Source organism: Neovison vison, chromosome 12, assembly GCF_020171115.1.
Source record: "Neovison vison isolate M4711 chromosome 12, ASM_NN_V1, whole genome shotgun sequence".
In the NCBI taxonomy this organism is placed as follows: Eukaryota; Metazoa; Chordata; class Mammalia; order Carnivora; family Mustelidae; genus Neogale; species Neogale vison.
In genome coordinates, this window is record NC_058102.1 from 18,061,224 (window position 1) to 18,074,011 (window position 12,788).

Here is a 12,788-nt window from a genome sequence, read left to right on the forward strand (position 1 = left end):
TATTCAAAAGCAGCTGTGGGTTTGGGCTATGTGCCTGGGCTTTCCCCAATAACAGAACTTAGGGGAAGTCACTTAGTGTCCCCTAGCCTGAGTTTTTTTTATCAGTACAATGGGGGTAAGAACATTATTGGCTTGGGGTGGGGAAATAAGAAATGAGATCATAGACATTCACGTTGCTTGTCAGCTATAACATTGAATCACTGGATTATTACTAATAACCTCCAATATCTGATTCTCAGGCTGTGTTTTTAAGATCCCAAAGACCCCAACTCCTGTGATTCTGGGACATCCCCTGCACACGTGGATTGAGGAAGTGGAAGCTCACAGAAGGCACTGGCATCGTCTTTAAAACTCAAGGTTCTGGCAAATGTGCTTCGTGCAATGAAAAGCCTTCAGACATCACTTTTTTTCCAGGCCTTCCCTCAGGATTTCCTAAGAAACCAGGTAGCCTGGAAATAAAGGGGAACACTCACATTTCGGCTGCAGCCCCCCCTCGTAATTTCTGCACAAGGGTCCATTTCTGAACAGAGGCTTCCATCCCCTTTGTATCCTGGTTTGCAAACACAGCTGCAATGAAGAGCATGTGCACAAAATCAGCCCCAGAAATGTAAGCAGCCACCACCCAGGAAAAGGCCAGACAGCCAGGGGGTGAATGGTTCCTGGCCAGACATTTGACACATTGCCCTTGTGGGCAGAGCCAGTGTAAAGGTGGTCATAGGCACTGGGGGTGGGATGGTCTGCAGTCAGACACGACCGAGAGGGAATCCAGGCCCCACCTCTTAGCATCGTGTGACCCTGGCTGAGTCCATTAACCTCTGGGAGACTTTGTTTCCTCATCTGGAAAATGAGTCTAAAACCTCCTTCACGAAGCTGTGAAGATTAAGGGAGTGAGATAAAGCATGGGGAGCATTTAGCAGGACGCCTGTATGTACTTGCCCCTTGAAAGGCCCTACGTCTGGCAGCATCACTGCTTTGATGGGGCGGGATTCTGCCTCTAGTTATTATCTGTGGTTCTGCAGAGAACAACTACCAACTCTTCGACGAGACAGGGTTTTTTTTTGTTTGTTTATTTGTTTTTTTTTTTTTTACTGATTTGAGAGAGAGCACAGAGGGGAGGGGCAGAGGGAGAGAGAGAGAGAATCTCAAGGAGACTCCCTACTGAGTGTGGAGCCTGATGTGGGGTTCGATCTCATGACCGTGAGATGGTGACCTGAGCTGAAACCAAGAGTCAGACACTTAACCAACTGAGCCACCCAGGTGCCCCTCTTCTATGAGACAGTTTGTAAAATATTGAAAAATCATGGTTAGATTTGTAGGAAAAAAAAAGCTATATAATGACTATAGATATGTTGGCATTCAATTCATAAACGATACATGAAAAATGAAAAAAAAAATTGGTCAGGTGAGACACCCCCTTCTCTGGTCCCTCAGACTTCCTTTTTTTGGAGTCCCACCCTCTCAAAGTGCCTGATTCCATGAGCTCACATAATTGACTGTCTCCTCACCCTTTGAGACGCTTGTCTCAAAATATCCCGCCATGATATTTTAACTATCAAATATCAAATATCCCATTCATTCATCTGTCTGGCCCACCAATAGTTATTAAGACTCTTGTAAGAGGTGCTGTGTCCCCTGTGGTTCCACCAGAACCCACACAGTTTGCCTCAAATTCAGTCACAGGTGCTTCACAAGAACTTAAATAGAATTATTTCTCATGTATCAAGGCTCCATGAGGAACAAAATGCTTTATCTTATCCCCAGATGAAAAGATGGATCAGTCTGTTCCAACAGTCTAGGAGTATGTAGTATATACAGGCCCGTGTCAATAGTCTTTTGTGAGTGGTTTCAGAGGTTTTAAGGACAGTTTGGATAACGTGTGATTTTTGCCTTATGCATGGATGTAGCTCCTCACTCCCGAGGCAGGTGCCTTTCTGTTGTGTTACCATGGAAGAGAAAGGACAGTCTCTGGGCCCAAGCTGCCTACCCTAGTAGGCTGTACCCTAGTGTCTAGTGGGGGAGACAGGTCATAAACAGAGAAGTAAGTAACTATGCAAATTACAAATTAAGAAAAGTGCTGTAAAAATGAGGCCAAGATTATCAGACATTCTCTGTGTTTCCCAGGATGTTTTTGAGGTGGTTATTGCCTTAGAACCAGAGAGGGTCTCAGAGAGGAGAATTTCCTCTGACATTCCATCTTCCCCATCTCCAAGCCCAGGGCGTAATTAGACACAATTAGGGAAACAAATGGTGATCTAATGAACAAGACCCGATTTCCTATAAGATGCCTTGAATGGGGGAGTTATTATTAATGGCTCTAGGAAGTAAAGGTTTTTTTTAAAGGGTTGGACAGTTGTGGACACATTTTCATTTCTTCACAAGAATAATGATAATAATCATAGTTTCCATGACTGAACACCTATGATGTGCTGGCTCTGGTACTGGGTGATTTTTTTAAGGTTTATTTATTTATTTGAGAGAGGTGGAGATCTTGAATGAGGGGACAGGGAGAAGGAGATGGAATCTCGGGCAGACTCCCTGCTGAGGCTCCATCCCAAGACTCTGAGGTCATGACCTGAACCAAAATCAAGAGTTGGCCACTTAACCACCTTAGCCACCCAGCTGACCCTGTTGCTGGGTGCTTTTATATCCAGTTTTTATAACCTCCACAACTGCCCTGCTACATAGGCAACATCATCCTTATTGTCCTGATGAAAAGTGAAGCTCAGAGAGGTTAAGTAACTTGCCCAAGGTCACACAGTTGGTATATTTCAGAGCACGGAGTGCTGCAGTTTGAACCCAGCTCAGTCTGAAGTTTTCTCCACAAAGGCCACACGGGCAGCTGGAGGAAACAGGCCTTTGTTTGCAAAGAGTTGAGATAGGGGCTGGGTCTATGTATAGGTGGCACAGGGGCTGTGGGCTCTTAAGGGTGGTACCCTACAGGTTTACCTTGCTTTCCCATTGCTGTATTCACAGGTGGCATGGATGTGACAGAACTGCATGTAGGGCCCGCAGGTGGAGGTCTGCTTGTGGCAGAACCTCCCAGCAGAGCCTTCTCTGCACGTGCCGTCCAGGCAGGCCCCATCACTGTCGATTCTGTTGTTGCATGTTCCAGAGATGCATAGACATTCTGGAAGAGAAGGAAGAGGGATATTTGGGGGTCAGGAGACAAGCATAGCAATGGGGCACATGGTCATGGAGGAGAAAAGACCACCTCCCCTCACCCCCTTCTTGTGCCCATCAGAGCAGAACCTGGGGCTGAGCTGGGGGAGGCTCTGGAGGCAATATCTGAGCTTCTCAAGTGTCTCTCTATGGGCCTGAGACAGCGTATGGTGAGCCTGACTGTCCCATCAAGGATGGGAAGAATTCGGTCCCAGAAGTACTTTGTGCGTATATGTAGGTAGGTGAGTGTGTGTGTGTGTGTGTGAGAAAGACGCCAAGGAACTCAATCTTCATTTACTTTATGGTTGGAGAGCTCAATCTGGAAATTTCTCACCTTTCTGGAATCAGTAGAAGCAGTTTCTCATGCTGGCATGGCCTCTTACATGTGTGCAGCTTACAACCAGCGCTACCTGATGGCCATATTTGTACACGGCCCTTGTTCTAGGCGTTGGGCCAGCTTTTAAGAGTACCATCTCGGGGTGCCTGGGTGGCTCAGTGGGTTAGGCCTCTGCCTTCGGCTCAGGTCAAGATCCCAGGGTGCTGGGATCGAGCCCCACATCGGGCCCTCTGCTCAGCAGGGAGCCTGCTTCCTCCTCTCTCTCTGCCTGCCTCTCTGCCTACTTGTGATCTCTCTCTCTGTCCAATAAATAAATAAAAATCTTAAAAAAAAAAAAAGAGTACCATCTCATTAACAGTCACCGGCCTCAGAGGGTAGATACTCTTATCATCCCCATTTCCAGATGAGCAAACTGAGGCCCAGAGAGGTGACGCACATTGCCTGACTTGCTAAGATTGCCTATGCGCAAACATCATAATTCAGGATATTAGCTGGTCTTTCTGTTTGCCTGTGATCATTTTAAACTTTTGCGGTTTACTTTGTTTTCGATGATGTGTTTAAAAAAATTGCAATGTGCGCTTCCAACTCAGGCTCCTATGCATGCAAGAGTTGAAAAGAAGGATGCAAAATTCCTTCGAGTCAGGTGGCAAGGGTTTGGGGGCTTGGCTATGATCAGAAAGGAAGTCTTCTGTGATTCTGCCGCAGGAGGGCTTTAGAAGAGGAATTCCTGTGGGTTCTTGTAGCCAACAACCAGGACAGAAAAGAGAGGCACAGTGAGTGGGCTAGAAAAGCATGACTGGACTTCAAACAAAAGGCTTTTCATAAACTTTATGCAAGTCAGGACTTTATCCGCAAGGGACAAGGGCCCAGAAAGAAGAGGTGGCTCTTTTGCATGGGCTGGTGTGTAGCCACAGACCTGAAAGGGAGGTATTGGTGAGGAGAACTCCATGGCTTCCCCTGGCCCCAGCATTCTGCTCTGTTGGCCCCATAAAGATACCAACATTGACAGGCTTTGGAAAAAAACCTTATTTTTGTTTCTCAGAAACCTTTTTTGACACAAAGAACAGTGGATTAGGATCAGCAGCCATGATCCTGCTGTGCTCTGGTTTCCTGCCCATCTTGAGAGGTGGTTGTGAAGATCAGACCAGGTGAGAGAGGGGAAGGGCTGTGTGCTCTGCAACCAGCAAATGGAGTTAGTAGTGACAGTAATTAGAATGGCTTCATCTACTGATTTCTTGCTGGTGCAAGCTCTGTGTTATGGCCCTAGATTATGGTCTAACTTCATCAAAAACACATGACATGGGTACTGTTATCTTCATTTTATAGGTGGGGAAATTAAGACTCAGTGAAACTTCTTCTAAGGTCATACAACCTGGCAGTTGCAGAGTGGGGATTTAACTTTGGGCTGGCTTGATTCCATGGCCAACACATCTATTCATTTTTTTTCTTTCAAGTTCTAATCTTAGTGTAGAAATATATATCTATATTTATTTCTGTATATTTATGTATCTATCTACTTAAATATATACAATGTTGCAATTTTAAAGGTATAATGCATTTTCTAAGATCAAATAACTGCACCTTTTTTTTAAAGTGTAGTGTTGTGGAGCTTTCTTCTTGGTCTCTGAGCTTCCCGATATTTATGTCACTGAATTTAGAATAACAGCAACAGTAACAACACTCACAGATTAATAATAAGAGCTAGTGTATTTGTATTGCATTCTAGGTGCTAGGCACTGTCCCAAGGCAAGTGCTTTCTATTTATAACTTGCACTAACGTTATGAGGTAATTACTATTATTATTCCCATTTTATAGATGAGGAAACTGAGGTCTAGAGGAGGGGGAGTCACTTGCACAAAGTCACACATTTTGCAAGGGGGAAAGCTGATAGAAGGGGATTGTTGGAAAGGTAGAGAGTGAGTCTGTGTTTGCTGCTGAGCCCATGGTCACTTCAGGTTTGTGGGGGAAAACTTAAGGGACTGGTTTTCGAAGAGGGGTCTTTTGGCTACACTCCCAGGAAACTGGCTACAATTGCAAGTTCTCCAATACTACTCCAGGCCTGCTGCCTCAGAAATTTTGCAGTGGGACCCCACAGTCTGGCATGGGCTACAGATTGAGAATGACATGCTGGAGAAATGGTCTAGGATGAGGGTATACAGCAAGCAAAGGGGCACACAGCACCTGGCCTGCATTATTGCTTTGCTGCAGTGCCAAAGGGAACCCAGCTGAGGAGCAGGAGTAAGTTCCAGAAGTGCCACTTACTTTTGTCACACCGAGGTCCATATTTATTGGGATCAGAGCAGAACTGACACTGGGAGCCTTGGAAGCCATCTTGGCAAACACATGTCCCATTGCCATTGAGACCGTCCACACACTGCAAGCAAAGACAGGCCCTGAGGGCATTAGGACAATGCTCCACTGTAAAGAAGTCCCAGATGTCTTTGTGTCATTGCCTGACTTCTCTGAAGTCAGATTCTATCTGACATGTCTATCAGAGCTAGACATGGCCCTCTGGGACAACTTATAAAAAGTAGACTCATGTTGATATCAGCTAAGATGCTAAAACAGGGACAAGCTTGGGGTCCTGAGTCAGGATTTCGAACTTGAAGGGAAGTCATCCAAGGAGGAAGGGTGTCACCATGGTGAACTTGGAATCTGCAAACAATGCTTCAGGGATGGTGTGACCAGCCACTGGCCTTTAGAAGGAAGGCTGGCCATTCTTTCCAGAAGCTGGCTTGCTCAGCTTTATGACTTTATGACTTTACCCCTGCAGTATAAGACTTTTCACCTCCCACCTCCCCATTTCAGCTGTTTCAAGGTTGGCTTTGCAAGGATCACTGTGTACCAGAATTGGGCACCGGTGACTTCCTGCCATGGCCTGTGGTAGTTAATTGGTGAGTGCTTTGCCTTGTTCTTGCCTCACCTCAACCGGTGGTTGCAGTTATTCCTTCCCCTGGAGCGGGGCATATTTTAGATGTGGTTTCTTAAATGCACAGATCTGTAATTTCCCATGTGAACTACAACTCCTTTTACTTTTGTTTGTTTAGCTCTGGTCTCTAAGCTAGGGGAGATAAGTTTGGGCCTTTATAATTTACTAGCTTTTGGAGGTGGGTTAATGAAAAGCAATCACTGGGCAGTGTCTAATTTTTTTTTTTTTTTTAAGTATCACAGAATCTTCATCCTGAAAGAAATCTTGGAGATCAATGCAGGGGACTCTGCTCTCCTCCCATAAGAATAAAGTGGGGTCAGAGGGAGCCTCATTGAGTTATCCAAGGTCAAATGCTCAGCAGCAGGAGCACAGACATTGGAACACTTCTAGATGTCCCACTCTCTACCCCTCCCACCATCCATCCCTGGCCCAAGTTTCTTCTGCTACAGATACCTTCTGTTCTTTGAGCAACTGATCTGTTTCTTTTACTTTCTGCAAACAGTGATTGGCACTGTAGCACTTCTCGGTCTAGTGGTTTTAAAAATTACTCTTCCCCTTGACTTAGGTCAGGTCAAGCTCAGCACCCATGAAACAGTTTACATCACCTGGCCGTTGCCTGAGCATGGATTCAGGAAGCCTCCAGGACACTGGTTGCAGTCAGGCCCGTAGAAACCTTTGCAGCACTTTGGTATCTGAGAAACAAAACACATGTTGCCTTTTAAAACCGCAAGCAGAGTGCCAGTTCCTCAAAGGAAATACATTTTAATTTCTATTATTGTAATAAACAACATTAGCTCAACTTCTTCTGCAGATGATGGCATGGCTGGTGTTCAACCATGTGCTCACCATACGTGTACTGAGGGCTGACCTCGGGTGCCAAGCCGGCTCTGGCACCATGAGAACAAGACATGAAGGCTTGTGTTCATGAAGCCCATCCTCTATATCATCAGGAAGAGACCATCAATTTTAAAAAAGAGACCTGTATGTGCTGGGAAGACAAAATACTGTAACGAAGTGGTGGCAGGTGGGGCAAAGGTGGGGGGAGCCTGGGGAGGCCACTATGGATCAGGTGGTGACAGAGGGAGTGAGAGTTAAACCCCTGAACAATGAATCAGTCCCAGGAAAATCTGGAAAATGCTCTGAGGGAGGGAGTGGCAAGTGTGCATACTCTGGGGCCGGAAGGAGGGTCAGAGACAGGTCAGACATGAGGTAGTGGCCGGTCCATGGGAGGAGTGTCAAGAGTATGGGCTCTTTGTTAAGAGTGAGAGGGAAGCACAGGAGGGATGGGTGCAGGGAAGGGGGTGACCTGGACCCCGTGGAGAGAGTTCCCCCTACAGTTCCCCTGCGGGAAGACATTGCCAAGGCCATGGGCACCATGTCCCCTCACAAATGCTGAGGCCCAGGAGTGTGGCCCTGAAGACCTCACCTGCACTGTGGCATTGCAGTACCGGGCACAGCCGCTCTTCAGGCTCCTTACTCTGCCAGTGTAGACGCATCTGTGTGTGAAGAGTGTCTGGAAGAAAGCCAATGGGAAAAAAAGGCACTGAGTTTGCATTTTGAGGTCCTCTGGGCATCGCTCGGCTTCATACCCTGACAGCCTACTTCCATTTTCCCTTGATGTCAGGCAAGATCACCAGAGCTCTCCAGCTCACGTGTCTCCCCGCCAGAGCTTAGTCCCCTTCTTTAGGCCTCTGTTTCCTTGTTGGTAGAACACAGGCCAGGACTGGCATTAATCAGGACACATTTATCTTGACCCTCCTTTCTGCCAGGACAGACATTGCCAGTTGACCAGGGAACACTTTGCTGTTCATCCTGAGTGTGGCTCAGCCTTCTCTTCCAATCAATAGCTATCCCCAAGCTCCATCTACATAGAAATTATGGAGCCAGTAGAGAGTCCCTCTCTAATTTGTAGAAAAATCCACCAAAGGAAATAGGGATGGTCTGAGTTTTTCTCTTAGGAGTGATGCGTAGGTGTATGTGGGAAAGTCTTAAATGCAACCTTCCATTCTCTAACCCCTGGTGCCTGATCGTAATTATCTAGAGCTGCTGTTTATCAAGAACCCACTAGGGGCAGAGACACTGCACATATAAGGTCATCAATCTTCAATTCCTTGTGGCTGTTTTTCATCTCTCTTTTGCAGATGAGGGAACTGAGGTCCTGACAGGTAAATATTTTTGCTAAAGAGCCCCATTAGTAAGGGGCAGGTCCAGAGAATGGGTCTTACTGTGTCCTTACTTTAGGATATCATAGGCAAGTCATGTAGTCTCCGTTGGCCTCAGATGCCTCATGTGGGGAATGGGACGATAATGATGATCTCCGGTTTTATCCTAAGCATTCTGTCTCTGGTTCAAGTTTTATATTAGGTAAATGATGTGGAGACACCCCCTCATCTTAGGCTCCAGCTCAAGAATGTATGTTGAGAACTTCATGGGCTGTAAAATCCTAAAATCTGAGCTATGTAAAGGAATTCTGAGATCATTGAGGAAAGACTATTCAGTCCTCTTGTAGGCTCTCAGGATAATTAAGTAAGTATAGATCATGGGAGGCTGGGAAGGGAGGATTTGGGGCTTTTTTGGTTCTAACCTGTGTATCTAATTCTGGCTTCTTTCTCTCCTTCTCTTCCTTACTGGGGCTGTGGTGATGTAGGATCATGGTTTGGCCATGTATTAACCGTGTGACCTTGTACAAAGTGTTTTATGTTTCCTTACGTTTATTCCCAGATCACACGAGGGCTATGATGGTAATATACCTACCTTGGGCGTGTGCTATATAAAGCATTTAGAACAATGCCTGGCACACAGCTGTCACTCTCATGCTAGTCAACATGATTTCCTCTCTTCTCCTCCCTCTCCATTTTCCCCGGTTGACAGCATCCTGTAGGACTTAGGGGTGATGGCTTGACTGAGAAAAATAACTATCTGCACACCTGTGCATTTCATGTTCATGTTTTGCTTTATTAAATGCTTCTCAGTAGGATGTTAAAGAGCTCATCTCCTTCCTTAGCGACCTATTCTAGTGTTGAATGATACTTCTCACCGGGATGCTCTTTTTCGGGACAAAATTATAGGCGGAGATTTCGATCATCAGTTTTTACCTTGGAACATTTCGCTTTTGTCACCAGTAGAGTACTTGGCATATGAATTCTGGATTATTGTGGAATGATCTGGTTTTCCTTGTTAGACTACAGCTTCTCAACACAAAAATGAAAACAAAACAAAACTACATCTCATTCATCTTTATGCCCTGGGAACCAGCTCTCAATAGACATATGCAGAATTCAGTCAAACTTGAAAAGGGCTTGATGGTCCTAATGTCATTCTCTTGATAGTCCTTGTATTTCTATCCAGAGAAGTGTTTGGGAAGAGCAAACAGGAGTAACGTGTGGCAGACTATGCCAGCCCCAAATTGGCCGCTTTGGCATAAGGATAGTTTTGAGCTCAAGGCATACTTGAAAAACCTCAGTTAGAAAAGGGACACTCTGATTTCCCCCCTTTCCTTTCGGAGAACAGGAGATAAAGCTCCCCTGTGGAAGATGTCCTCCTTGTACCAGGACAAAAGAGACCTGTTGTCACCAGAGACAAGAAGCTGATGCAAGGAAAGAGCTGCATAAATGGACCTTGTTAAAATAACTCCAAATTTCCTCTAGCCTCCCTGTACATTGTTCCCACAATTTCCTCCCTTGATTTACTCTACCACATCCACATAAACATTTGGGTTTTGCCATTTCTTTGGGTCTTTGCTTTCCTATGGGCACTCCCATGTACACATAAAATCTGTGAACTTTCCTCTTGTTAATCTAATTCTCAGGCCCAGCAGGGTACCTTAAGATGGTGAAGGCAAAGCTTTGACTCCCCTACACAGACTTAAAAGGGTGAAGTAGAGAAGGAATGAACCTTTACTGAGTAGCCACTTGATTTAGGTATTGTACATGGGTTTTTATTATTGTTATTGTTATTATTTATAATTATTATTATTTATAATAACCTTATTATTATTATTATTTTAAATATTTTATTTATTTGTTTGACAGACAGAGATCACAAGTAGGCAGAGAGGCAGGCAGAGAGAGGAGGAAGCGGGCTCCCTGCAGAGCCGAGAGCCCAATGCGGGGCTCTATCCCAGAACCCTGCGATCATGACCTGAGCCGAAGGCAAAGGCTTTAACCCACTGAGCCACCCAGGTGTCCCTATAATAACCTTATTATTATTATTTCTTATAGACAAAAAAAAAAACTTAGTTTAAGAAGGTTCAACAATGCACCCAGTGTTAATGAGCAAGGATTCAAATGCAGTTCTGTCTACCCTCCCCCATACAGTGGGCTTTCTACCCTCCCCCCTTTGTTAGGCTGAAAGCCAATCTGACATTACCCCAGTTGGAACTGGGTGGCTCAGTTGGTTAAGCAGCTGCCTTCGGCTCAGGTCATGATCCCAGCGTCCTGGGATCGAGTCCCACATCGGGCTTCTTGCTCGGCAGGGAGCCTGCTTCTCCCTCTGCCTCTGCCTGCCACTCTGTCTGCCTGTGCTTGCTCTCTCCCCCTCTCTGACAAATAAATAAATAAAATCTTAAAAAAAAAAAAAAAAGAAAGAAAGGTAGAAAGGATGAGAAGCAACACCAGTCGGGTTGCTTGGGTGATGTGTGGTTTCTCGAAGCTCTCACACTCACCGTGGGCTCAGAATTAGCAGGACATTTGCTCCAATACACCAGAGAGCAGCTCACACAGGTGCCCTGGAAGGAAAGACAAGGATTAGTATAGGCATCCCTGTAAGAGGGAGCAGGGGACCACCCTACCTGACCTCATGCTTCCTTCTTCCAGGGGACCACTCCTGGCTTCCCTCTCTACTCCCTACTGGCACCTCCCCAGAGAGAAGGAGGGAAGTCAGTGTCTGTGCCAGAGGGTTTGGGAGCTGGAACTGATCTCACTCAGAGCAGCCTTCTCCTCTCCCTCTTTCAGGGTCAGATCGACTGTCCACCAGCCTGAGGTTTCTGATTGACTCTCCACTGTGTAGAGGCACCTGTCCCTGAGGAAGCATTGCAGTTGTTCACCTGTGCCAGAGATGAAGCATTAGCACTGGTCACACATGATAGCCTTGTTCTCCAATTAGCTTAGCAGCAGTGAAGCTGAGCATTGAATCTCTGCCTTTTAGTGTCCCTCGGCTTCTTGCTTCACTTGAATTCAGGAGGATGGAGAGGGATGAGTGCCTTTAAATCTCTCTAAATTGATTTTCTGATATTCTCCTTTGGGCTCTGTGCTCCAGCAGGTAGACCTGTAAAATGTTCTCTTGCCTCCCTGCCTAGCATCTTCATGGTCTTGGCCATGAAGAACATTCTTGCAAGATGCCAGCAGGATGCTAGTGTGTAGGAGGAGGGCAAGATCCAGGTATTTCTTTCCTACCTCTATGCTTGGGCACCTTCACTATAGCTCCTTCTTAGTGTCACCTTCCTCCACTCTTCCAGCTCTCACTGGGTTCACAGTACCTCCTAGCTCTCCCCTCCTCACCTCTTGGGGTGGTAATGGTTTCCTGCCATTGCTTCTCCTTGATGTTCCTGCATAACTGGTTTGGCTCCTTAGTCCTGCCCACCCCCCTCTAGAAGCATCTTCATTAAAGTCTCTTCGTTTGAACCATTGGGGTAACATCTGTTTCCTGCAGGGACCTTAACTAGTACAGAGAATTAGTAATTAGACCTTTAAAATCCAAACATATAAGACTAAAACCAGCTATGGGCTCAGGCTGGTGAAAACTGAGACTCCTAGACAGTGAGTGCCAGCTGCTCCTACCCTGTGCTAACCCCGAATACTTTGCAGAGAATGCATTTGCAGTTTTTTAAAAAAAGATTTTATGTATGTATTTATTTGAGAGGGTGAGACAGAGCAAGAAAGAGCACAAATGATGGGGAGGAGGAGAGGGAGAAACAGACTCCTGGCTGAGCAGGGAGCCCAACGCACAGCTCGATCCCAGGACCCTGAGATCATAACCTGAGCCAAAGGCAGATATTTAACCGACTGAGCCACCCAGGCATCCCAGCTTTGGACTCTTAACATATCTAATCAAAACCATCCTAAATCATGTAGAGCAGATAGATCTGACTTTAAACCCAGAGAAAATAGTAAAAGAAGACTCTATCCTAAGATATGGGGTACTGGGAAGCTCTTTTCTCTATTAAACAAGATCCTTTGGGTTGTGTCTCAAACCCACATCTAGATTCTTTCCTTTGGGAATCTGGAGAACAAGCTTTTAAGCAACCTGGAACAGAGCAACGTTGTCACAAGGTAGGCAGTTGGGGATGCCCTTATCCCTGCATAGACTTCTTTCCTTGAAATTGAATGGCAGCTGCTTGGGATGGGGAAGCTCTAAAGTCAATA

The 12,788-nt window shown here is 45.8% G+C and overlaps 1 protein-coding gene across 1 annotated transcript in view; it reads right to left on the reverse strand.

Moving 5' to 3' along the window:
• The window catches only part of STAB2 (stabilin 2), a 164,590-nt gene that overhangs the window by 82,080 nt on the left and 69,722 nt on the right, over positions 1 to 12,788 (reverse strand). The window contains exons 19-24 of the mRNA XM_044226577.1: positions 11,090 to 11,152; positions 7,853 to 7,939; positions 7,032 to 7,118; positions 5,760 to 5,871; positions 2,947 to 3,127; positions 474 to 567 (exon numbers count right to left, since the gene is read on the reverse strand). Of these exons, the coding sequence (XP_044082512.1) occupies positions 474 to 567; positions 2,947 to 3,127; positions 5,760 to 5,871; positions 7,032 to 7,118; positions 7,853 to 7,939; positions 11,090 to 11,152 (624 nt within the window). The remainder of the gene's footprint in view (positions 1 to 473; positions 568 to 2,946; positions 3,128 to 5,759; positions 5,872 to 7,031; positions 7,119 to 7,852; positions 7,940 to 11,089; positions 11,153 to 12,788) is intronic.